The sequence below is a fragment of the Amblyomma mixtum genome, chromosome 5 (genome assembly GCF_055824585.1).
Source record: "Amblyomma mixtum isolate Tamu chromosome 5, ASM5582458v1, whole genome shotgun sequence".
Taxonomy (NCBI): domain Eukaryota; kingdom Metazoa; phylum Arthropoda; class Arachnida; order Ixodida; family Ixodidae; genus Amblyomma; species Amblyomma mixtum.
Window position 1 is genome coordinate 119,346,166 of NC_143016.1, and position 24,921 is coordinate 119,371,086.

At 46.3% G+C, this 24,921-nt stretch overlaps 1 protein-coding gene across 3 annotated transcripts in view; it reads left to right on the forward strand.

Moving 5' to 3' along the window:
* Positions 1 to 8,280: 8,280 nt before the first annotated feature.
* Positions 8,281 to 24,921, forward strand: part of LOC149343509 (uncharacterized) — a 95,506-nt gene continuing 78,865 nt past the window's right edge. For 2 of the 3 annotated variants that reach the window (XM_089545946.1, XM_089545945.1), the window contains exon 1: positions 8,283 to 8,517. Coding sequence is in view for 1 of the 3 variants with exons in the window: in XM_089545945.1 (XP_089402071.1) it covers positions 8,424 to 8,517 (94 nt within the window). In the remaining 2 variants the exon portion in view is untranslated. Of the gene's footprint in view, positions 8,518 to 24,921 lie in introns of all 3 variants that reach the window. The other variant, XR_016283133.1, reaches the window with a different exon arrangement.

Genomic DNA, 24,921 nt, shown 5'->3' on the forward strand with positions numbered 1-24,921 from the left:
ATACGCTGGCAGCACTTGATTCATCATTCACAACCACATTCTTAACGTACGCTCCCTTGCCGCACATGCCAAGGACGTACACCACGATAACATTCTGCGCCATTCCTCTGTACTTTGCTTTGCTGAAACCTGGATGGATCCCGAAGAGCCTCTCGAAATCATAGATTTCCTATACTGCTGTGGTGCTCGCAGAGACCACAACAGAGCGGCGGGAGTCGCTATCTACTTGCGCACAGGTCTCTCTGCAATACCAGTCGAAATGTTTGGCACGTCACATGAAGTTGGCGAACTGTGCGCCGCAAAGTTGCCCAACGGCTTGCTGGTAGTAGCTGCCTACTTCGCCCCTACCGCACTCACGAAAGACGTCGTGCACTTCCTGCAACTCGCATTAACCGTCCATCGATCCACACCGATGTTAGTAGTGCGGGACTTTAATGTTGACATAAAGACAAACAGCAATTTCCTAACACTTATGCGGGAGAACATCCCGTTCCTCTCGCTCGTAACGCGTCCCACGGCTGTGACAACCTCGCGAGGCACTTGTATAGATCTCGTCTTTGAGAATCAAGCATTGGTGTACCAAGTCGAACATATATCAGTCTATTTCTCCGACCACAAAGCTTCCTTCATGACTGTCAAGAACTGTTAGCGGAGTCTTTGTGAAAGGAATACGTGTGAAAAATAAAAAAAAAATTCTGTGATAGCGCTTACATGTGTTGCTCGATTTCTTTGCCTCAATCTATCGAAAAGGTGAAACAGCTTATTTGCTGCGCTCAAATTTCGCATTAGGAAGTAACGTAATCGTCGGTAATTTTATTCCTGTAACGGCTGCCCCGCACCAAAGTGGGTCTGTTCGAATTTCGAAAGCGATAACGATCTCTCTTATTGCATGCCACCCACCGAATGTCACTCGGTATCTTTAGCTCCAGGCCTAGAAATGCACGAAAGCGATTGATGGCGAATTGAAGTGGTTATCTGGCTTTAAGCGTGCCATGACAGGTGCAGTGTTCTGCGGGGAAGTGGCGTTAAGAGAAGAAGGAACTTGCAGCCCGAGAGCTCAACTTCGAAAATGATTTTCTCGCTTTAAATGAACACACGTGCTTGACGTCCCATCTGTTCTCCGCCAGGTAGTTGCGTGCAGTGACCGAATGCTCCACGTGTGCTACCTTGGACGATTATCAGCTGGACGCCCCACTGCAGCTGTACTATGCATTGTGCCGTGCGCGTGTGTCTGTACTGTGCTCAACTAGATCATCACACTGTACCTCTTCCCCTATCCTCTCCAGCTGTACCCTCACCTCTTTCATTTCTCTTCTACACACTGCCTGCTATCCTTTATTTCCGCTGACCCAGCTCAGGTGCTTCCAGCAGCGATGACAGATGCCGGGGGTAGCAAAACTTTTTTCCTTCCATTTATTATGCTTTATTATACCACTCACTACTTTGGTTTGGTTTGGTTTATGGGGTTTAACGTCCCAAAGCGACTAAGGCTATGAGAGACGCCGTAGTGAAGGGCTCCGGAAATTTCGACCACCTGGGGTTCCTTAACGTGCACTGACATCGCACAGTACACGGGCCTCTAGAATTTATCCTCCAAAGAAATTCCAGCCGCCGCGGCCGGGATCGAACCCGCATCTTTTGGGTCAGCAGCTGAGCACCATAACCACTGAGCCACCGCGGCGGCCCACTCACTACTTTAAATAAAAATTACCTCTATTAAATTTCACAAATGAAAGGCAATGAACTGTTCTACGTAACTCGTTATGAATTGTATTATTACTTGGACCACCTCAAGGTCAAATTAACGGGTGTTTATGGCTCAAAACTCAATTTTTGGCAACTTTAGTAATTTCTTGTACTTCGATGTACGCAGTTTCATCTCCTGTAACATTTATTATAGGTCCTAGACATCTAGAGAAGCAAAACGGCTATTTTCGAATTTCCGAGAGCGATTGGATATTTCGAAATAAAGCCACAGGAATGATACATTTTCATATTTTGTTTCAGTTTTCAAAACTAGCTTTGCCGTAAAAAGCTGAATGCTCCGAATTATATGGAAAGCCGGAATGGGTGCAAATGTAATTGATAAAATTGTGCAGTGCTTTCTCGCCCGGTTTCTCGCCTTTTCTGATTGTTCAGACTGCACTCACTTCGCGAATAAATTTTCTTCGGAAAAAATATTTTGAGGCTTTTATCATGTACCTTGTCATAAGTTTCCATGAATTTTTTTGAACAAATTGGAGACTGTCGAGAGCGATGTCTGGGGCGTTTGGCGTGGGATGACGCACGGGCGGTGTTTAATTGAGACTAGCCTAATACCGATCGAACGAGTTGTACATGATCGCAGTGTGATGCCTTTTTCACTTTCTGGCAAATAAATAGCGCAAACGTTAATCCTTTCCCCCGACGCTGTTTCAGATGAAGCTCGCCTGCGATGCTGCAAAGTTTGTTTGTTGTGAATTCGTTTACGGACGTCAGGATCGGCCGCGCCGATATGCACGGCTCCTACAGCCGATCATGGTTTTACCGTCCACTAAAAATCTCACAGCTAAACATGTCTCAGTGTCTCGAGTGAGCACCAGCCAAGTAGGGTATATCTTCCGCGAGATATCTTCATGTTTTGCTACGGCACATGCCTGTGTCGCCGCACGTTCAGGTGCACGGGCGGCAGTGACAGGTGTGCAAATCAGAACGCTGAAGTCGTCCGCTCGGTCGCATGCACCAAGCTTGATTCTACATCTCTTCCGCTCCGCACCTTCACGCTCCCGTGCGCAGAGTCGCAAGGACGCGTCCTCATGCGGCTCGAAAACGATCCTACAGCGGCCTTAACATCGCTAAAAGTTCAGGCAACGCAGTGATTGTTTTTTCATTTTCCCAAAGTGTCCTTGTTCTGTCGTAGTCTTACAGTTAGAAAACGGCTCGTCTGTCAAACTTAAGCTTGCCGAGAAGTCGTAAGGATACTGTTTGTTTAGCCAGCTCAGCGCTGAAGAAATTTCGGTTAATGTTTATATTTTACAGAGGAATTGTGGATGGAACCAACTTGCCTGCTGTCCACCTTCCCCTTTTTGGCGCTTCTTCAACGTGAATCCGTATGACCTATCTTAACTGCACACTTTATTAATTGGTGAGAATTGCATTGTTTGTTTGAACAAGAAAAAAAAAGCAAATAAAGATATTTTTTTTCTCTCGTCATTTTTAGGCACTTATTATGAACGAGGTTACACGAGTACTTCATGGTAGTGTTGTGCCTTGTACTCTATTGTGGACAAATAAAAATACATTCTGATGCCTATTCTGCGGTAACTACGCAGTAATGCCGAAAACAGTGCATCAAACGAGGGCAGAAATGCGATTCAGATTATGGTGCAGCCATTTGACGGCTCACTACCCCCTGCAAGGTAGGTATGGCTGCAAGGTTGCTGCGCAAAACTGAAGCGATATTACGCGTTGCTTTTTGTTGACAATGTGAGCGAAGGTGTTTGCGTTATGTTTACGCGCCAGAAGGTCGAACACGCATGGGCGCGTTGACTCGTGCTTTCCTGCAAGATAAGCGGTTTCGCTATCTTGGCTGAGAGCGAATCTGCTGATTGCCAATGCGTTGATTAACAATGGCGCGAGCGCCGAGCATCAGATATGGATATTTTCCACCTTGGTTTGCTAATACGCTTACTAGAGGTGGCACAGGCATGGGAAATGCTTTTTCGTCAATAGACCCGTCTAGAATCTATGTCGAAAGAGAATTGAACGCTTCCTGTTCTATTTATGGTTTGCACTTGCTCCGGGATAGACGTGCATAGCGTAATATGCAGTTTGTTACAGTCACTGTGACTGTGTTTCCCGTTAGTTATCTCTTACCTCTTTAATCCCCTCATTCCCTTCCCCTGTGCAGAGTAGCCAACCGGAAACCTTTCTAGTTAACATCCCTGCCTTTCCCCTTTCTCTGTATCTATCTTGTTACAGTCGGTTGGTTGGTTGGTTGGTTGTTACAGTCGTTCAGAAAACTATCTAAAAGTGAGTTGTGCAGTTAAAGCTTGGCAGTGGATGTTTGCAATGACTCAAGATACTAGTCGTAAAATTACCTCGAGGGGTTGACAATAATCTTTTAGAGAGCTTCCGAACACAGACGACATTTCCACTTTTTCGGGCCCAGTCGTTCGGCATTGTCACATATTTGTCTCAAGCGCGCTCTACATGTTCTCTACATTGCAGCAGCCATCAGCCATCCTGCCTTTTATAGAGAAAAAAAAAAAAATGTCAGCACCACCGCCCGCCTCGCGCATTAAATCGTACTTAACACGTTTTATTCCCATTCTCATTCTGTTCTATTGGCGACCACAGAGCGGTTTAAGAACTGATCTCGTCGTATGACACGTTGGCACACTAAGATCCATGGTAGTCGCCCTCGAAGGTGCTTCGATAAAATCTGAATTTGTAACTGTGTATAAACTATTTACAGACACTGCACTAAAATCGAGCCGATAATGCTTCCTCTATTGCGAATAGGACACAGAATAACTTTCATGCTAGAAATAAACTTTTTCTTTAAACTTGCACATCCCAGAAATTAAAAAAAGGAAAAAAAATGCTGTCTTGAAGTTTTCAGTGCCAGCATGCGTCCTAACAGAAATGAAAAGAAAAAAAGCTATTTATGCATATTATTTGTAAAATCTGCCAAAGGTGAAAATGCGCTCAGCGTTTAATGGCACATAATCGTACAGTTTACACTAGCGGCATTAGCAGCACACTTATCAAAATGGTCCATCGACAGTCTATAGACTATTTACAGACTCTATTGCCTTGCTATAGATATTTCTTTGTGTCTATTCAAAGCCTTTTGCCTATAGACAAAAGTCTACTAGCATTGTGTGGCCATAAAGCTATAGATTGTCTATAGTATTTGTATTGCCTACAGACTGTTCTCAAGGATCTGTCTATAAAGGGTCAAGCCTAGGGAGAGTTTATAGACTGTCTAAAAAAATTTGTAGGGAAGCGCCCTACCTTTTCAACACAATCGCGTAAAGCTTTTTCTAACACGTTTTACGATTAGTAGGACAGTAGGCGAAAGAGAGCAATGCCGCCATAGATGGCGCCTATTGGCCTTTCTAGTTGCGTATCGCGTAACAAGGCCAGGCCCGCATTCATTTCTGAGCGAGAGGAGAAACCTTGGAAAGCGTTGCCATGCATGGCGGCTTTCGTGCACGGTCTGCGGCCGCTGAACGCACATTTCCTGGAAACGCGCCAAGCTTCACGGATGGTCGCGCGCAGTGACGAGCCCACACATCATTAGGAAAGCACGTGGCGTTGCGAGCGCATCACATACTCGGTGCTTCCACGTTTTAGTTACCATGCGAGCCTCCCATGAGGGCTCCCCCTCACGTTGCGTGAGCTCCAGCGGCTACTGAGGCTGAAAGCGAACCGCTGCTTACCATGATGATTTGCGTGCAGATGGGCCGATGGAGCAATGTTTGCAGCTCCAAACTCAGCCATTTACCAAGTAACTTAAAACCCCACTATATTTCAGTCATGTACGCTCAATACTTGAATATGGATGTGTTTGCTGGGACCCACGCACATCTGAGTGTGTAGGCAAATTAGAGAAAATTCAGAATGGGACTGTTAGATTGGTTCTTGGTAATTATAATCGGCAAGTTTGTATGACGGAAAGCAAACGAAAACTTAAATGGCAAGAGTTGAAGGACCGTAGAAGGTACATCAGAATGAAAGTTTTACATGAGACTTATTATTCGAAAACCGGCATAAACCGCGAACAATATATCCAGGCGCCTCATTATACCTCAAAGCGACTGGACCACTGCTTGAAGGTCAGGGAGTTTTCTTGCAAGGGTGACGTCTTGCGTTATTCTTTTTTTGTTAGAACTGTTCGAGACTGGAACAGTTTGCCATGGAGCATTATATGTATCATATTTAATGTTGAATTTTTCCATGCACTGCAATAATTGTTTTATACCTCTAATGAAGTCTGTACCTCCCTGCTGTAGGTAACTAATAAATAAATAAAATAAAATTATTTACCAAATCTGAAAAGCAGCAGGAGCAGCAACAGCAGTCACTGCTGTCAAGCTCGTAGCCCAGAGTACATGCAAGTGCGAGATGGTCACAGCTTACACCGACGATCATAATGTGATGTGTTCGTCCATTTGCGCGCTCGCCGCCGTCATATATCAACGTCTTGCTCATCGCATTTTCCTCGTCTTTAGAAAAGTTGCGCGCCCTCCGTAAGTGGCATTAACTCCTTTGAGCGTATGCTGGCACTGATGAGTGCGTGGCACGCTTGTTAGAGCTCCGTCCTCGGAATAGAGAGATAAAAGCTTCTTACTACCAGCTTGACTAGCGCCGCCTTTACCGATCTTCGTAAAGCAGATGCTGTGATCTGAAAAAAAAAAAAGTTATCATGCCAGTTTTTATTGTCCTTCGCCCTCCTGTTCGCCTTTAAATAAGCGGTAGCCTTTGATGCTGTCGTAAGACTGCGGAGTTCCTACCAAGACTGAGCACTTTTTCTTTAAGCATCGCAAGTTAGCCATCGCAGATCCACGATAAAAAAAACAAAAAACACTGGAAGCTTTGATGGTTGCGAAAGGATGCACATCCCGCATGCATATCCTCGTGTGTCGTTTTAATGTGTTTTCTTTTTTCTTTACAATGGCATCTTGCGAGGGTCGCTCTCCAGGGAAGCGTCGTGGGCTGTCGTAACCAAAAACTCTCAAGTATGTGCAGGCTGGGCCCAAAATAATACGGAACATGATTCGGCGTTTTAATTTTTGCTGCTCGTTCTGCAGAAGAAAAGAAACATCGTTTGTGTTATGCCCGTGCGCACCAGAGGCATTTTCTTGCATGTATAAATTACGTTTTAAGTTTCACTTTGCGCTCCGTATTGTTACGGCCGCGACTCTACTGCGCCCGAAAAGAACGTCGGCGAAGTAACGGCGTTGGACAGGAGCCGTGCAGAACGTGTTGCCGGAGGGGAACTTTCTAAAGCTGTCATGTGTGGTCGGTTGTTCCAGGGAGGTAGTGCTTGCACTAGGGTACTGTTCGGACACAGCTGTGCCTGACAGTTTCTCGCTCTATGGAAGGGCGCCAAGTTTGGGAAAGTGCAGCGAAAATTAAGGAAAGAAACTTTAGAGGTTAGAGGTGATCATATATCTGCGGTATAAAGCTTGCCCCTGCTGTCTGTGCGCAGTATTCGTGAAGAAATGCTCGGGGCACTGAAACCGCGAACAATGGGGTGTGCCGCGTACCCAACATATACGTGTTCGACAAACAGCAAATGTGCTCCATAGAGGTTACAAATAGTAAAATAGTAGTTGTATAATAGCGACCACCACAAGTCGAGTGTTCAATCAATCAATCAATCAATCAATCAATCAATCAATCAATCAATCAATCAATCAATCAATCAATCAATCAATCAATCAATCAATCAATCAATCAATCAATCAATCAATCAATCAATCAATCAATCGATCGATCGATCGATCGATCAATCAATCAATCAATCAATCAATCAATGTTTATAACATCATTAGACTCACATGTACAGTCTTTGCCAAAAGTAACCGAGCAACAGGTTCTTGCTTCTCAAACGTATAACGGAGCATTTACAGCAGCCCTAAAGACCGAACGGTGCCATAGTGTAAGGACAAGGTCTCACCTTTCTTTGCACAGAGTCAGAGCTTAAGGGCTGCCATGAGTGCTGCGCTACGCGGCTAAGAAACAAAGCACTTGTGCCGGGTTACTTTTGGCAAAGACTTTACCTTGTGATAAGTGGGACTCAACGTCCTAAGCTGCACGTGTGTTTTGGGGGACGCCGTAGAGGCGGGCTCTAGATTGGATTTGTTTCGGCCATCTCGGTTTTTTAACGTGCACGACCATGGTACAGCACTTCTCCTCCATCAAAATGCGGATGCCGAAGCCGGGTGTAAATTCCTCGACCTTGTTTGCAGCAACCGAACACCATAGTCACTGAGCCACCGCGACGGTACGACAAAGGAAGGAAGAATAGCGACAGAGAAAATATTTTCTCCGCATGGCATTGATGGAACTGCAAAGGAAAGTCGATGGATCGCCATTCTCCAGCAGCGGCCGTCAGTGCACACATCGTTACGCTCACCATTGAAGGCCTCATCGCTTGAACGATGACAAGGCACTCGGAGCGAGCGCAGTCGCACGCGCGAAGGAGGAGGGTGGGAGAGGGAGCGGAAACCGTCAAGTGGCGAGCGCGCCGAGGGCGTCCCGTAGTCGCGTGGCTCGCATTGTGCGCCCCTTCGCCGAGGCAACCACGCGCCGCGCGCTGAGCGTCACGCGCCGGCCGCCCCTAATCAGCTGGCTCCCCCGCGCACTCTGTCGCGCTATCTCCTCGATTGTGTGCCGATGTGTGCGGGCGCGGGAAAGGAATACTCCTTCAGATGTGCGCTATGCCTGGTGCCGCGCTCACGGCCGCCCTGTGGGCTCTCCTTACTCAGCTGTGGGCCAAAGGACTAACTCTATGGCTCGACCACGGTAGGTGCAGTTCCCCATACGACCCAACCTCCGGCCCCTTCTTTCCTCGTACTTCTCTCTGTTTTCAGAAAGGGTTAACAAAAGGAAACCGACTTTGGTGAATGAATAGCAGTAATTTTCTCACTGTTTAGTAGCGCTTTACCTGGATGAAAATCACCGCCCATTAACTTCCATCAAGTTCAGAGATAGTTGCCGATGGTTACAAGGCGTTAAAACAGGACCCCTTCCTTGGCAGACATGTGAGTGGTGATATGGGAGGTTTGTATGAAGCAATTCTGTATGGAGATTGCTGCCTACGATGCACACTGGGCGCTGTGGTCACTTAAAAAAAAGAGCGGTCAGTGATCTTCCTCAGATCCAGCAATGTTAAATTTGTCCAATGTATGTACAATGGAATCGCATACCCTCTGTTCCTATTTAGTAAGTATGGCCAACGTTTTAGCGCTTCCCTCTTGTGAAGAAGCTATCAAAAAACGTGGAAGTCATTGCCCGCGTAATTTACTGTGGCTATAAAAAAATGCGAGGCGAATTCACGTGCATTTCAACACGATGTAAAACATTTATAAACACTTATTAGCGCTCGTAACATGTATTACAGCCAACACACATAAGTACACATTAGAGGTGTGCTTTTCACTGTGCTTCGAAGGTTTTCCTGACATTTCGCAGCACATAGCAAAAAGATCGAAAGGCAGCACAAAATATTTCATTCATTTTTTGGAACCCAAATGAGCATATCAAAACGTTTTGAAGAAACAAATATCGGTGATGAATTATGCACTCAGCGTCTTAGGAGCCGTTTGATCAGGGGTGGACATTTCAAATAACCAAGTCCAGTGGGTATAGCAGGTCGTTGCGATGGTCTCTGCAAAATATTCGATTCAAATCAAATTCATATCAAACAGATTCAAGTCAATTCACGTCAAAGCCCTTTCGCGCTCTTTCGAAGAACTGAACCACCTCATCTCATCCTCTAAGCTGGCACCCAAGGCTCCGTTGGGATGCCGCAGTGAAGAGAATTTCATTGAGCCAACGTTCTTCGTCAGGTGCTCATGATGGACGATGGCTTTTCGTTTGTTAGTTGTTCTCAGTGTTTTGTTGCACCATTCGTTTTGGCGATAAAGCAAAAAACGAACAACATGCATTTTAGATTCTTCCTATTTCCTTTTATGCCTCTTCGTGGTAAGGGGCTACACAGCTCTTCAATTATTGTTCTTGTTCATTTTTTTCCTCTTTTTCTTCAAGTGAACAGGGGGAGAGGAAGGATAGAAAAATGGCGCCGTCTCGTAACAGTTTGGTTTGGTTTTATGGGGTTTAACGTCCCAAAGCGACTAAGGCTATGAGAGACACCGTAGTGGAGGGCTCCGGAAATTTCGACCACCTGGGGTTCTTTAACGTGCACTGACATCGCACAGTACACGGGCCTCTAAATTCCTCCTCCAAAGAAATTCAACCGCCGCCGCCGGGATCGAACCCGCGTCTTTCGGGTCAGCAGGCGAGCACCATAACCACTGCGCCACCGCGGCGGCCGTGACGAATATTCTCGCGCGTTACCGTGCTCTTATCCAACTCTAATACTGGTAATCATGTTTCACGCATGCCCTGACAGCGGCAAGCGAAAAGCAAGAAAAAATACCTGGCGAGGCGGGAACAGTCGTTAATTTCTAAAGGCAGAAAGAAGCGTGGCGAAATCGCTTGACTGTGACGGCTGTAGATTTGCTTTAGACGAGTCTTTTAAGAAACTTCCTGCGCTGTGCGTTCTGGGGACGATACATGGAAATCACCAGGGTACAGTAAATTTTGGGCCAGAGAGCGTTACTGGTCCTTTAAGAAACCATGCCCTCATTCGCGTCTAATTAACGAACTTCAAATAAGGGAATCCATGTTCTACCTTCTTGGATAAAAATTTTCAATAATGGGAAACTGTGAGGTACTCGTGTAGAAATATTCAAGGTAATGGTCCATTCTTCCGATGTGTTACAACATTTTTCTCTTAAAGTATTTCTATCGCTCGCATCGAGCAGTTAAGACTCCTATAGGAAACCAATGGGAAACGCTTTCTACTATAGCAAAAACGTGAATCGCGAAAAAATGCAAGCCTGCCGACGGGAGATCTGAGGGTATATTTATTGTTATAGTGAAATCTTACAAAATATGAAAAAATTGCGCTCATAAACTCTTTCTCGTTCGAAAATGCTTTCGTTGAGAATTGTTTGTTATGGGAATGTTTCGGTTTATTATTATGGCCAGCTGATTAAGACAGACAGGGGTGAACATTACCATGTCTGTAGGCTTCACACAAAGTTTTTTTAGCAATTTTGTTTCCGCTACCGCACTGAGTACTCTTACATTAGGATCTCACTTCAACGGAAATGGGCGCATCAGCATCCTGCCAACCTGCTCCTTATAATCTTGCTTTGTGGTAACAGTTTCCAAATCTGCCAGGAACCGCATAGGATAGTGCGCGAAAACCGTAAGACTTTCTTTTTTTTGTTTGTGAGAGGCTGGCAATATGGTTCGCATTTTGAACCGTTCTTTACGGATGCGCGAACGGCAGCTAACAGGCGTGCGCTCCTGATTACATTTTTTTTTTTCAACTCACAGCTGACGCTTGGATGGCTGATTTTTTGGTTGTAGACTAAATAAATTAGTGTGTTTAGTGGGAGACAAAATGAACTAATCGAAGTACACGAGTCATTCTCAATAGAAGGTTATTCACTGTGGCTACGGGCTTTCCCGCTGAGCGTTGATCGTACATGTCGACTGGACATACATCGCGGAATTCTCGTGCCATTTTCAATTTCAAATCTTCGCAAACGAAAAACTTTTTCGCGGAGTTGTTGGGAGTGTTCCGAAAGCAGCTTTCATTCATTCAGAACAACCGCTGATTTTCAGCTCAAACTACTGCCCAGCTGCCACTTTTCGCGAACTACTTGAAAGTAGCGTTGACAGTCTACTATGAGAGCTTGTCTAGAACGCTCATATGTTTTCTGCGAAATCAAAAAATGGGTTTATTAGACATTGGTCTGCGTGAATATTTGCTCCAATAGCCGACATCTTTTTTTGCGTTGAAACGTGCTACTGAGAGGTACAAGGCGTTGAAAGAAAAGCAAATGAATGTTTAAAAAAAAAAAAAAAACTGGTCGTGTGTGGACAATGTTTTTTTTTTTGGTTCGAAGCAAATTGGAAGCGATTAGTAATTTTCTTCGAATAATTTCGAAGCTAATACGAATATTTCAAATACTTCTGGCACACAAAAAAGGTTGAATGGCACATTCGCCACTTTCAGAATCATGTGTTCTTTGCGCACACAAGGCCGTTACATGAAAAAAAAAAAAGTGCACTGAAGCTTCGTGACACTCTTCGAAGCTGTGTCGACTGTCCGCAAAAATGGCGATCGCAAATTGCGGGAGCCAACCTCCGTGCAGTGCCGACGCATGCTTTCAACTGCAGCTCTTAATTGCGCGGCGACTCAGTGACACCTGCTAGACGTATGCACCGCGCGCACAGCGCATACCGCGTCAGGCGTCGGAAAGGAGCGACCATGTATGTTCAGAGGGCAAAACGCATGTCTAGAACACGCTCTGAGCGTGTTTCGGGCATAACACGCGATAACTTGCGATAATATTTGGTAAAAAATGGTCTGGATGTAAACATGTGCTGTTACACTAATAGAATTTCATCGTTATTTTTTGCCTTCTTGGTCGCAGCGGCTTTGGGAGTTCCGGAACACAGAGTTTGGCTGTTCTAGGCATGCGTTTTGCCCTCTGTACATGCTATAGTAGGATACAACTTAAAACAGCAGTTGCTAACACTGGGCCGTGGTCCACAGCATCCTGTATTACTCTGCTGGCTAACCGCAACAGTAAATGAAATCAGCTTTCTAATGTTTGATTGACAGATTTAGCACAGAATTTAGAATTTGCAGGAATAGGGTGGCCGCAACACGCGAAGGACAGGGTTAATTGGAGAGACATGTCAGAGGCCTTTGCCCTGCAGTGGGCGTAGTCAGGCTGATGATGATGATGAGCATAGCAAGGGGGGGGAGCATAACTGGCCTCTGCGTAATCGGTCACCTCAATCACGCTTTACCTGCGTGGTGGTAGTGACAGAGAAATGTGCGCTCTATGCATTGGCATTGACAACGTCGTGGCAGACACGCGGCACTGAAGCAATAGGCCGCCGGCGTTGATTGAGTTGATTGGTGTAGACGTTGGCAACGCTGCAGACTCCATTGATTTCTAGGAAAGGAAAGGCGCATATTTGTTGTGAAAAGTGGGAGGGTCAGGAGCTCAACACCTTTCAGTGCAGTACCCGAAAAGGACCGATGTACGTACTTAACTCGCGCATGGCTTTTTCCATAGCGCTTTAATGGCGATTTTCATTACCTAGAGGCGCCTCAGCTGATCCAACATGGCGATGTTACGGAGGACTGCTACCGTTGGCAGCCTACAGCATAAAAGCGCTTGTTATCAAACCACATGGTTGACCCTCGATTCTTTGCCGATGATGGTAACCTTCTGCGAGTCGGATAGTTTTTTGTTGCTCGAGAGAGTAAATGAACGAATGAGAGATGACCAGAGAATCGCTGGCAGGCATTTGTAGCCATAAGACGTGAGAGCGGAGCGGTAGACAATCGACGTGCTCTGCAAATAATATAAACTCAGTGACTTCGCCAGTGAAGGCGCTTGTGCAGAGGGCAAATGAAAATATAATTGGCGAGCACTGCAGTCCGCTGCATTGGAGAAATGCGAAAGCATTTGCATTGGAATTTCAGCAACTTTTTTTGCATGTCATTGTCATCATGTGACACTTATCATGTGACCCTTGGATGACGTCTGTAACTTTTTCTTGCTGGCCATCGTTGTCTAACATCAGTACACATCGTCAACACACTTTACAATCCTACGCACCACAACGCGTTCACTTCGTGCTCCTCTCACACGCTCGAACCAACGAAACTCTCGAAGCAGGCAATAAAATAACAAAAGACCCTTCGTATGCGTGGCATGCTACCTGGCACACAGCTAGCCTGGGTGCGAACCACAATGCCGACGAATTTGTTTTTTCGAATGATCGTTTTCGTGCGGGCACGCTCTATCGACTGGTCCTTTACACGCCATTCATCAGACAATAAATGTTTTCGCATTAAAACCAGAGTAACAGTTTCTTTCGTTTAGTTCGAGTGGTAAACAACACCCACTGACTATCGTGCTGTTACACAGAAAAGAAGCGATAAAGGAACTTTCCCACCCACTTTGAGCTTTAACTTATAAATCTGTTCCCTTTGCCTTTTTGGTTGGGACCCATGAATAGTGTTATCCACATGAGACCATTAATATTAGGGAACATTTTTAATAGCATTCGCTGATGGAAAGCGAGAAGTATGTGACCTTTTTCCGCGCACTATTGTCTCAGGACAAGCGCTTCTTGCAGAATCTGTGTCTTCGTAAACAGTGGCAGGAAAGCATGTCATAAACATAATTCCGCAAAGTTCCATTCTATTCATACCATATCCTCGTCTGAAGAACGGATTTCAATTAAAGGAAGTAGTGAAGCAATGATAAAGGCCCAAAATACCTAGAATGAAATAGAGTTTGAATGAAATCATTATATCAACCCCATCACTACCGGCGGACAGCGAATATACCACGTCACTATGCACATTTAATAAGCACTGTCACGGCGGTTAAGACAGGGTTTGAAAACTCCGCTTAGTTTCAGTTTCAAATGCTTCGGCTCACCTGGTGACTGAAGAAAGAGAGATGATGCTTAAAACTGAATGATTCCTATGCCCACACGCAGCGCGATAGGCAGCGGCGTTGGTCGAATAATAATTAAAAAAAATAGTCTCTGGTCTAACTGTCTGTGCAACCGACATACAGAGCTGGTTTTAGTTCGCCGGTGGTGGTTCGAACCCCACTCGAGGATGAATATTTTTTTGCGCTGGATAACGTTGTCATGACTTCCTTCCTCCCGGCCATTACGGGAGGAAGCGGCGTGGACGTCTGCATTGGCTGTACAGTGGTGTATGGAAGTTCCCTGACTAAGACCGTCACGAACAAAACTTCACGCTTGAATGTTTGAAGTTGATTATTTAACAGCAACTATCCTCCGGACAACGCAATCCACGTTGGGGCTATCTGTGAGACGCCTTTTCTGCTCGATGAAATTGGGTCAAGAGTTCCACATCGGTGCCTAAACTTCCTGTTCACGAAGATCTCTTGCGTCGCTGCCGGCAGAAAGCTCCTGAAACGGCACTTAGCATCTCTTCTATTTCGTTACCGTGCACCCATTTCAGTGGTAGCGATTCTGAAATTTTGCTTGCACCTCTAAACCTGGTAAAAAAAAATGGGAGTAAGCGTGCGAACCACTCATGCAGCGGTGGAAACGAAGCGCTTCCGCGCACGCCGGTCCTTCTTCGTGTAGTACGAGGCGCTGCCGCACCATGGCGTTGATTTCGTGAAAATTGCCAACAATGACGACGGCTATTGACACCAGTGGCGCAATGCGCCTCCCAGCCAGGGCGTTGCGCCATCGGACTTCTGGCTGTTTGCCACGGCGACTGGGTATCCCAAGTGTACGGGCATCCTGTCCGACGCAAACGTCCCCTACGCACTGCTTGATTGGGACCGTAAACGACTGTATTCATTATTCCTCGACGACGTGCACCAAAGGCAGAAGCACACTGCCGCTGGCGGAGCTGTCGAAAACTGATCTCCCTCTTTGGGAACATGCTGTTCCAAACTTTCACTTCAAGACAAGTTGCTCCAGTACCTTCATTTCATAAAAAAAATAAAACCAGAGAGACTAAAAACAATGGGCACCCATGCTCTTATTACCGCGTTGTTACCCGAAGAACTTGCCTCAAGAATATCCATATTTTTTTCTGAGAAGAAACCACACCATACCATACCATACCATACCATACCATACCATACCATACCATACCATACCATACCATACCATACCATACCATACCATACCATACCATACCATACCATACCATACCATACCATACCATACCATACCATACCATACCATACCATGCAATATATGCTTTTCTGGCTGTAACGGTGACGTGCTGAAAAAAGCCAGCTTTTGTATCTGTTCCTTTGTGTCCTCACAATCACACATGAAGCAGGCGGCGGTAGCAGTCGGAATAGATGAATGCTGACAGAGCGATGCTGGCGCCTTTTTTTCTTTTTTGCGGCTCACATAAATCGAAAGAAACAATACGAGCAACGCAGCGTCCAGTTTTATTCGGTCAGTTACAATGGAGGTCAAAAATTTGCGCGAAAATACGAATTTTGTTTTTTTTTTCCTGAAATTGAAAATAACTGTTCGGTTTTATAGATTGAAGGGGGGGGGGACAGGAAAAAATGCTTTTGTCACGCATAATTATGGAGTATAATAACTAACTGAATGCCCAAACTATGTTCCCGTTTATATTGGAGGGTCCTGTATATCCCGTGCTTTCAAGTGGCCGGCGATTCCTCAAATCACAGCCTCTCCAAGGGAAAGCGCAGATTGGGAGGCATTCAATAAAATAGCAAATACTGGAGCAAAGAGCCAACTTTCCTTGCATAACTGGCCTACCGTGGAAGACGAGACGCTCGTGCTCTAAACAGATTTTGAGTTTTTCAGCTTGAACACTAGCGAACGCGAGATGCGTTTTTGCTCTCGAGGTCGGGGTCTGTTAGTACATGAAGATGCGGCTCAGTGTGCTCAAGAAGCTGATGTCATTGACACAGTATAGCGACGCGCCTTAAATGAGCCGATTGTAAACCGTATACACGGCTAGAAGAGCCTTACGCACGATTCTGTTTCAATCATATCTCTTCTTGCCCTTCGTGTCACTGGCTCAGGCGCTGCAACGCTTCATTGTCGTCTAGATCAGCCATTCACCGCAATTTCTGATAGCTGCAGAATGCTGTCACGTAGTTGTGACGTCAGAGCCCAGCAGGCGGAGGCAGTGAAAGGTTTACAAAAAAAATCTGTTTATTTAACAATCTTGTGCCCGCAAACAGTAATGCAACTTAGAGGCTGCGATAGCGGCAAGTGCATGATGTAACAATAGCCCACAAGGAACACGAGGGACGGAAAGGAATCGACGCAGACAACCCTCCCTCCCTCGCAGACCGTCCCTCGTGTTCTTTGTGCGCTATTGTTACATCATGAACGTTGCCCAACTTGCCCAACTTTCGGCTTTGCTTAGCGGCAAGTGCGCTTGCCAGTCGCCAAAGATGAGAATGACCGGCGCTCCCCGCCACGCTCAGTTTAAAAGTGACCAAGAACTGTCGAGATCAAGAGCGGAAATAACCTACGAGAATCACGAAGATCTTATTAGTCTCGCAAGAGAAATATGGTCGCCTCTCGAGTTAAAAACAGAGATATGCCACGTGCCGGCGGCTTTGAGCATGACCAATAAAATGACAAAGCTTAACGTCGATATATTCCAGTGAATGCCATTGTTACAGCCGGCCCAGATAGGGTGCAATTTGCAACTGGCTCTTATTTGTATGCATTATCGTTTTCTGCTTTACTCGGCGAGGGTTTGGAGGCCATCGTGGTGTGGAGAGATCACATGAGGGCGTCTAGCATCCACGGAGAACACGATAACACTGGTAATCACGCACTAGGTGCTTTGCTTGTGTTTTTAAACATGGAATGCTTTCAGCTCCCACTTTAGGCTGTCTCAGTCAGGCATGTTACCGAAATTAGGGTGAAACTAAGCCAGAAGCTGACGTGAAATTCCATCCGAAAGTTAGTCATATTGCACATGAAAACAATGGCAAAGCACCCCAACCTGGATTCAAACCAACGCGGGCGTGTACCTATACCGCTCGACTGATGGTTCAGACCTGCCGGCCTTCGGTTTTTCTCCATGCGTCATATTTATTTAACGAGTTTATGCACACTATTTCAATCTGCATACAAAGCGATGCGCTGTTGGCCTGTGCAATCGGTACCGTTGCTGAGTTATAATTCACAGTTAAGGCTCGAGAGAGCCTTATCAGTACTTGACCCAAAGGGAAGACAAAGATTAGCAAAACATCAACAACTGAAAGGAGTATGACTGAGAGTCACTTTCGTTCTAGACATTCATGAGCTGTAGCATCGTTTGGGTGTTGCGTGTTGTCTGTGAAATGATGTTTCTGTCATGGTAATGATGGCCGAGGGGTCATCAAGAGTCACTTGGCCACCGTCGCAATGATCAAAGTATTGTTTCGGTCAACCGTTTACATGCACGAACTGCACTTGCTAGAGATTAGTGGCCGGAATGAATACCGGTAGGTAGGCCACACGACTTGGAAATGCGTAAGTCGACGTACGGATAACACGTGGCGGTCCCCCCCCAACCCTCGTATCCCCTATCGCTCCTGGAGAGCAGCGAACGGAAACCGGCTCTATAGAGGTCAGCATTGGGTCCCTCGCTAGCGCGTCTCCGACGGCGCGGAGACACCCTTGGCCCAGCGTTCATCTGACCATCCTCTCATCCACTATGGCGGCAAGCTTTTCACCTCTTCTCTGTGCAACCATTTTGTCTTGCTCATCATCAAATCCCGCTTCTAGTTCGCAATCAAGACGATTCCTCGGTGACCGCGGGTCATTTCGTGGACTAGAAGAAGACGGAGCGGGCAGTGGCGTGAGTCGGAGCGCTCGCACTACGTCTGCAGGCATTAAATAATCCTGTCATAATCCGTCATATCGTTCTGTCTTCATCAACTTACAGTCACGTAACAGTATATTGTCGCGAGGAGGGCTTTTAGATTTTGTCACGCAGCGTATTTTTCATTTTCATAAGAAGGTGGCCGAGGCGGCCCTCGATTCCTGGAGAAAGAGGGATGCGGTGCGCGCTAACCAAGGAGCGAGAACAGCACTTCTTGTACCAGGCGCATCTAGGGTTCATTAATGAAATGACGGAAATGGCGGCCACATCGTCATTAGCCTAGCTTGCGGCCTTTTGCTTCACGGGGGAACCGAGTGTGACACATATCGCGCTATCCCTTGTGGCCGCTTGCGGTCAGCGGGAGAGCGTTTGCAGTTCCGCCTTAAAGCAACACTCGCCACCTCTATTCGAAGCCTTTTAAGTTTGCGGCAAAGCTCTACCCACTTGTAGCGAACTACGAACTCCGATTTGCCCCTTTAAGTTGAAATCTAAGCTAGACGATTAATTGGTCCCAACAAAACAGAAGGGCCCCAATGTGTTGCCAAGCGGTATTTCAGCGGGGAGAGGTATGGTTCTGGGAGCAAGAGAAGCCACCAGCGGGATGCCTCGACTGACCTCTGAGTCCGTAAATGTCGCGTGCTCTTTGGTATGACCGACTGCTTTGCGGTTCTCATCATCATTATGATAACCATAGTCATCAACAAACTAGCTTAGACTCCTGCAGTACAAAAACCTTTCCAATATCCATCCAATTAGCCCTGCCTTGTGCCATCTGCACCCACCTTATACTGGCAAGCTACTTAATCACATCCACCCACCTGACCCTTTGACACCCCATGCTACGTTTACCCTCCCTCGGAATTCACTCCGCTACCTCAAGGTACCATCGGCCCTGCATCGGATCTTGCCTTTGCATTACTGCCCTGCCCATGTCCACTGTTCCTTTGAGTGTGATAGTCTTTATAGTGGGCACTCCCCACAATTAGCAGTTGTGTTTGTCCGTCTCTGTTTGCTTCTCTGAAGTCTGCTTTGTGACAGGCTTCCCTCCTGCCCACCGGAATGTGGGCAACATGTCAGGTGTATATGGCCCACCGATGGCAGCACCTGCCACTGCACCACTGCGCCAGTAGTGCTATAAGGACTGCCAGGGATCTATGAATGTAAAGTAGAGAATGACCAATTCCGCTTATATCCATAGGCCTTCACTAATTATCCCTATCTGAACAATTCCCATCCATGAGAAGTGGATCCGAACACAGGAACCAAAGTGAAAACCGAAGTGCTAGTGCACCTAATTCACCTAACTACGCGCATCAACCGCCATTTTTTTTATTTTTGGCTAGGATATCATTGACTGGTGTTTGTTCTCTGACCCATACTGCTTTCATCCTGTCACTTTTCCTTTGCACCCTCGCGGCGCTCTTCGTTAGCCCCACGTTTCTGATTATACCTTCCTTTCGAGGGATATTGATAAACTGCTATTAATCACCGGGCAGTGCTGCCCAATGCATTTCACCTCACTTATATTCCCCAAGCTATTTCTCTATCGTGAACCGGATTTGCAGGCACTAGGTGCCCTTAGTAGATTTTCTTTTCCTTTGCAATGCTTCTTGTCTATAGAGAACTGCTGTTCCCTTCCAAGACTGCTGAACATTGCTTTATAATTCGGCGAGTTCATTTTTAGAAACACAGTTTTCCTTTGCCTATATAGATCCTTGATCATTCTTTGCAGTCCGGCCCCTGAGTGACTTAGCAAGGAAATGTCGTCAGCAAATCGAAGGTTGCTAAAGTATTCAGTCAGCTTTTATCCCCAACTCTACTCATTCTGGTCCTCTGAATATCCTGTAAGCACGCGGTGAATAGTACTGCATAAATCATGATGTCTTCTTGCATGACAGCTTTCCTGATTCATGTTGTATCACTTTTCCTGTGAAGGGCTATGATCACGGTGTAACTGCTAGAGATATTTTCCAGTGTCTTTACATATGCTTCTTCTGCAACCTAGCTACAGACAATGGTTGCGTAAATGCTAGGTTGTGACTTAGTCAAATGCATTCCCGAAGCCTATGGAGGGTGTTCCGGCTAAAGGCAGCCAACAGTTTTAAAAAATACGGACAGTTCTAAGCAAGTTAAACAACTTAGTGCTGTTGAAGGACGCCAAGGCACTATTTTACTTTCAAAAAATTGTATTCGTTAGTAAATAATAAATACCTCACATCAGGTTGCAGACTGCCGCCTCACTATGCACTGTCAGCTGCTCTTTGGGTGTCAGCCGCCCACATATTGACAAGGCGTTTCTATCAATCAACCCCTGACGTCAGTCGGATAGCAGCTACTCCGGATCCCCCCAGCATCGTCCGCGTCATGTGAAAGAAACTGGTCGCAGTGCGGTAATGTGCATACGAGGGTTCACAACGGGCTTAATTGAGAGTGAGAGGACACGGTAGTAGCGCTAAAAAACCATAGGGTAAAAGAAGGGGTGTGTTGTGTTCTACCATGTCGTCCCTGTTTTTTAACGCTACTAGTATGTCCTCTCAATCCAAACACCAACTAGCCTAGCTTTCTGCCTTAATTGGGAGGACGTGCAAGAACTCCTGTACCTGTACTCGAACCACAACGTCGGAAAAGGAGCACATGCAGTCATTTCCCTACCTCTCAGTGACGAGTCAGACTGATGAAATACTTTGCGTCTATTGTGTAGTACGCCATATGTCGCGATATTCTACCAAAATTGCTTTGCTCATCTTTATTTTGGTGCAAATTATCATTATTTACTGGTCACTGAGTTACAGAACAAAGGTGTTTAATTAAACTGTGTGTTCTCGTTTTTTTCTCCAAAGTTTAACATTTCCATGAAATAAAAAAGAAAGGACGAAAATAGTTTCTTTCCGAACTTTCAGGATTTTTTTAAATTTGACATTTCTACTTCATAATACACTGTGCAGAAAAAGCAAATACGATTGTCACCACTGCGCTCCCCACGACGTGGCTTTACGTGTGCATTGAGCGAGTGATATGGGCCAGCAGTTTTCATATAGTAGCTTTCTTTCAGGGCCTGTTAATAGAGCTGCTTATATAAGTACCTTAATGGTAATTTTTGAGCCAGCTATTTTTAAAAACGACTTACAACATCTGACTTGACACTTTATGTCTGAAGTTAATATGTAATAAGCTCGGTAATTAGTCCTTACAAATTGATTATTTTTGGAGGGCGAAAAAAGTACTACAAACCCGCCGCGGTGGCTCAGTGGTTACGGCGCTCGGCTGCTGACTCGAAAGACGCGGGTTCGATCCCGGCCGTGGCGGCCGAATTACGATGGAGGCGAAATTCCAGGGGCCCGTGTACTGTGCGATGTCAGTGCACGTTAGAGAACCCCTGGTGGACGAAATTTCCGCAGCCCTTCACTACGGCATCCCTCATAGCCTCAGTCGCTTTGGGACGCTAAACCCCCAAAAAAACCAAACCAAAAAGTACTACAGACTTGGTGGCGCAACTCTGAACAGCCCTCAATTGGTATCGCTGGGCTAGGACGCTTCGTTTCTTTTAAAATCTTGGTTACTTTTAGCTGGGACACCTGTAATAGATTTTGGTTATATTCTGCGCATTTTCCGGTCTCCTGATTCATGGTGGGATTATGGTTTATTGTTAAGTAGGCTTTCCTAAAGACAACGTAGTTCTTTGGTTGACTGATATCTGAGGCTGATCTAATTCTATTATCTATTATCCTAGTAAATATCTAATACAGAACGAACAGCGAGGGGAGTGGTCTAAAATTTTTCAAGTCCTTGACGTGCACCTTATGAATTAAGCTAATGTTAACGTTTTTTTTTAAAACATTCCTGTGCTTTGGAGACCGCGAGGCATTTTTGACAGTTTTAGTTTCGGGATTGTGTCACTACCGTTGCTCGAGGTAATGGCGACATCTTTCAATATTAAAGGCTCTGAAGAAAACAGGCCTGGCATTTGTAAAACCCTGTGGCGGATCTCGGAACTGTCACGACTGGTTTATTCTACACTGGCGCGGGCTCAGTAGGCTGCTTGCGAGTCTGTGTAGAAGTGTTCAAGTGCGGAGTTCCCCAGGTGGTTTGTCAGGGCTGCATCGAGATAATAAGAGACAGCTTGTGGTTCGGATCGTGTCCTGTGAAGCAAACGTATGGAGGTGTGGTGGTGGCGACCTTGCTAACCGGTAGTTTGGTCGACCCAGACTGTAGTGTATACTGGGTGGCTGTACTTCCCAGCCGGCGTAGCAGCATCCGTATACGCAATACGTTGGTGCCGAAAGATTGTTTGCATAAAACGTGCATGACGCTTTGTATGGGCAGATTGCCGACTGCCGAGATGCGATATCATGCGGGAGGTTAGACGTTTGCTGCCGTAGTGATTATGTACTCTCACGAAGGTGCGCGTCGCGCTACTGGCGGTAGGCCAGCGCCAGTGGCGACTGGGTGTTTCCGGCCGGTCCATGTACATTGAAGCCTGATTACATTCGTGTGACAGAGAAATGTAAAGCGCCACAGTTCATGACATGGAGCGTTTTCTGCGCAACTTGTCGCATGCTATATGAGGCGCTAATGGGATACTTCCCCAGGATCCCTTATTGTGCGACAGATAGTGCATAAGCCAGGGAGGAGGTTGTTTAGGTGTTCGTGTGGGTGTGCGCTAGAATTCCTCATAGTGTGTGCCCGCATGACCTCATTTATCGGACAGCTCCCGTGAGTGCCACCGGTTAGTTTTGTTCGATCTTGCGAGTGCTTCCTTCAAGCACACATATCAGCACATTCAAGCGAACGACGAAGCCTCTTACGCCGGAAAGGGTGAAAGCAAGGGTGGAGTACTGCCTATATAGTTGCGCTGAGCAAAGGTGAAGTCTTATTTCAGTGCGAGACATGAACAGTCTTTCAAAGCGATAGCTCTCCTGCAGTCTCTTCTGTTGATAACGACGCCATGGAAAAGCAGTAGCTCGACAGTGTCGATCGCACAGAAAAGGAATGCCAGCATCCCCTCAGATTAGTGGGGTCACCCTTGGACTTAGCGCAGAACTGCTTGCTTCAGGTTTTATCAAAAGTGAATGTGCCAGCGAAGGCGAGAAATGAAAACGACCCCATTCAAAAGCGAACGAAGAGAAACATTAGAGAAACATTTTGGGGACGCTAAAGTCCCTTCAAGCGTGGGATGCAATAGCATCACATTTCAGATTTGTCACAGCTTCTGCAGCTTCTTTCGTGTGCGTCAGCTTAGTCGGAAATGTCGGTCTCTCAACCGCAATATTCGGACTGCCATCTACGGTGCTGACAAGGTGGCTGAAGAGGGGAAGTGGTTGTACTAGCTGGTGGTGGGCCCCTTTGGTGGGCTTCTGGGGGATGGAGACTTCTGGAGGGTGAATTGGGTGGGGTATCTGTAAGGTGGTGAGCTCCTTTCATGGCAAATCTAGTGTGCGGCGGCCTTCTAGAAGGAAGAGGTCGGCAGTGATAATGATGATGATGTCCTCAGGCTTAATGGCACATACCCATGGCGGGGGTGCTTCTTTAGGGTGCAGGCTTCACTTCTTCACTCTCACACTCCTGCGCCGCGATTTTAATGAAAGGCACTGCTGCTGCTGTCGCTGTAAAACAACTAATTCACGTTGCGGCGCCATTATGGGTGACTTTTTCGGAATTAAATTTTCAAGAAAACACCGGCAGTGGCGTTGAAAGCGCGAGTGGCTTGTTTATTTTTTTCTGTCCACCTTGGCTAGTAGTTATTTTTAAACGCGGGAATGAATTTCCCTGTCTAGGAGGTTTTTCCGATTTATGAACTACTTGTGTGGCGTTATTAACCACGGCTCCGGTGTACGGAAGGCAGACGTAGTTCTCGTGACCTTGGTGGCACAGGAGGATGAAGGGAACGGTGAAACCAATGCTGCCGTTCCTTAACCTGAGCGCAGCCGCTAAAAGTGCCAGAATTCCAGCTCTTTTTTATTTCCACCTTTAAGAGGATAAATTACAGCGAATAACAGCCAATAAATCGGGATCCGAACAGGCAAAATAGTGCTGTAGATTTAAAACTAATGAGAAGAGGACGCACGTCTTACAGTCCGGCAAATGAACGACAGTTTACTGTCGGTAGTAAGAGACGAAGCATTGACAGACTCCAATCAGTGACCACAGATCTCTTCATACAGTTGGAAGGCTCAGGGCCTTTGCATTGCTACATTAGGCGCGTTATTCGCTAGTGCGGGTGTTTGTACGCGCCCGTTAATTGCACCCAGAAGCCGAACAGGCAGGGCATGCGCAGTAGGGCAGCCCAACCCCGCTGCTAAGCTGGTGGTGGCACATGAAACACTTCTTATTTTTTGCGGTGTGGCGCGACGGGGAGGGCTTGGGCGACGTCGCCAGTTGGTAAAACGTGTATTGCGGACGGCCACATTGTGGGCTAGGATTTCGGCTCCCTAAACAAGATACAGGCATCGAGGCTGCGCTTGGAGGCGCTACCAAGGCTCCGCATGACGCAGCACTGACGCGGCTGCTTCGTTTGTTTGTTATTTCCTGTCGGCGCCATGTCTTTGATTGTCTTGACTGAAGAAGTATACCTACCTAAATTTTCTATGCATGCAAAGGGCGCGGCGTTCAGCTTTTGGAACCGCATCTCCTGGTCTCCGCCATGTTTGTAGAATGTCACCATGGTAGCTATAACTTAAAATTTGATCCGACATAAATTTTTTGCCCCTGCAAAGGGCGTTAAATTATATTGG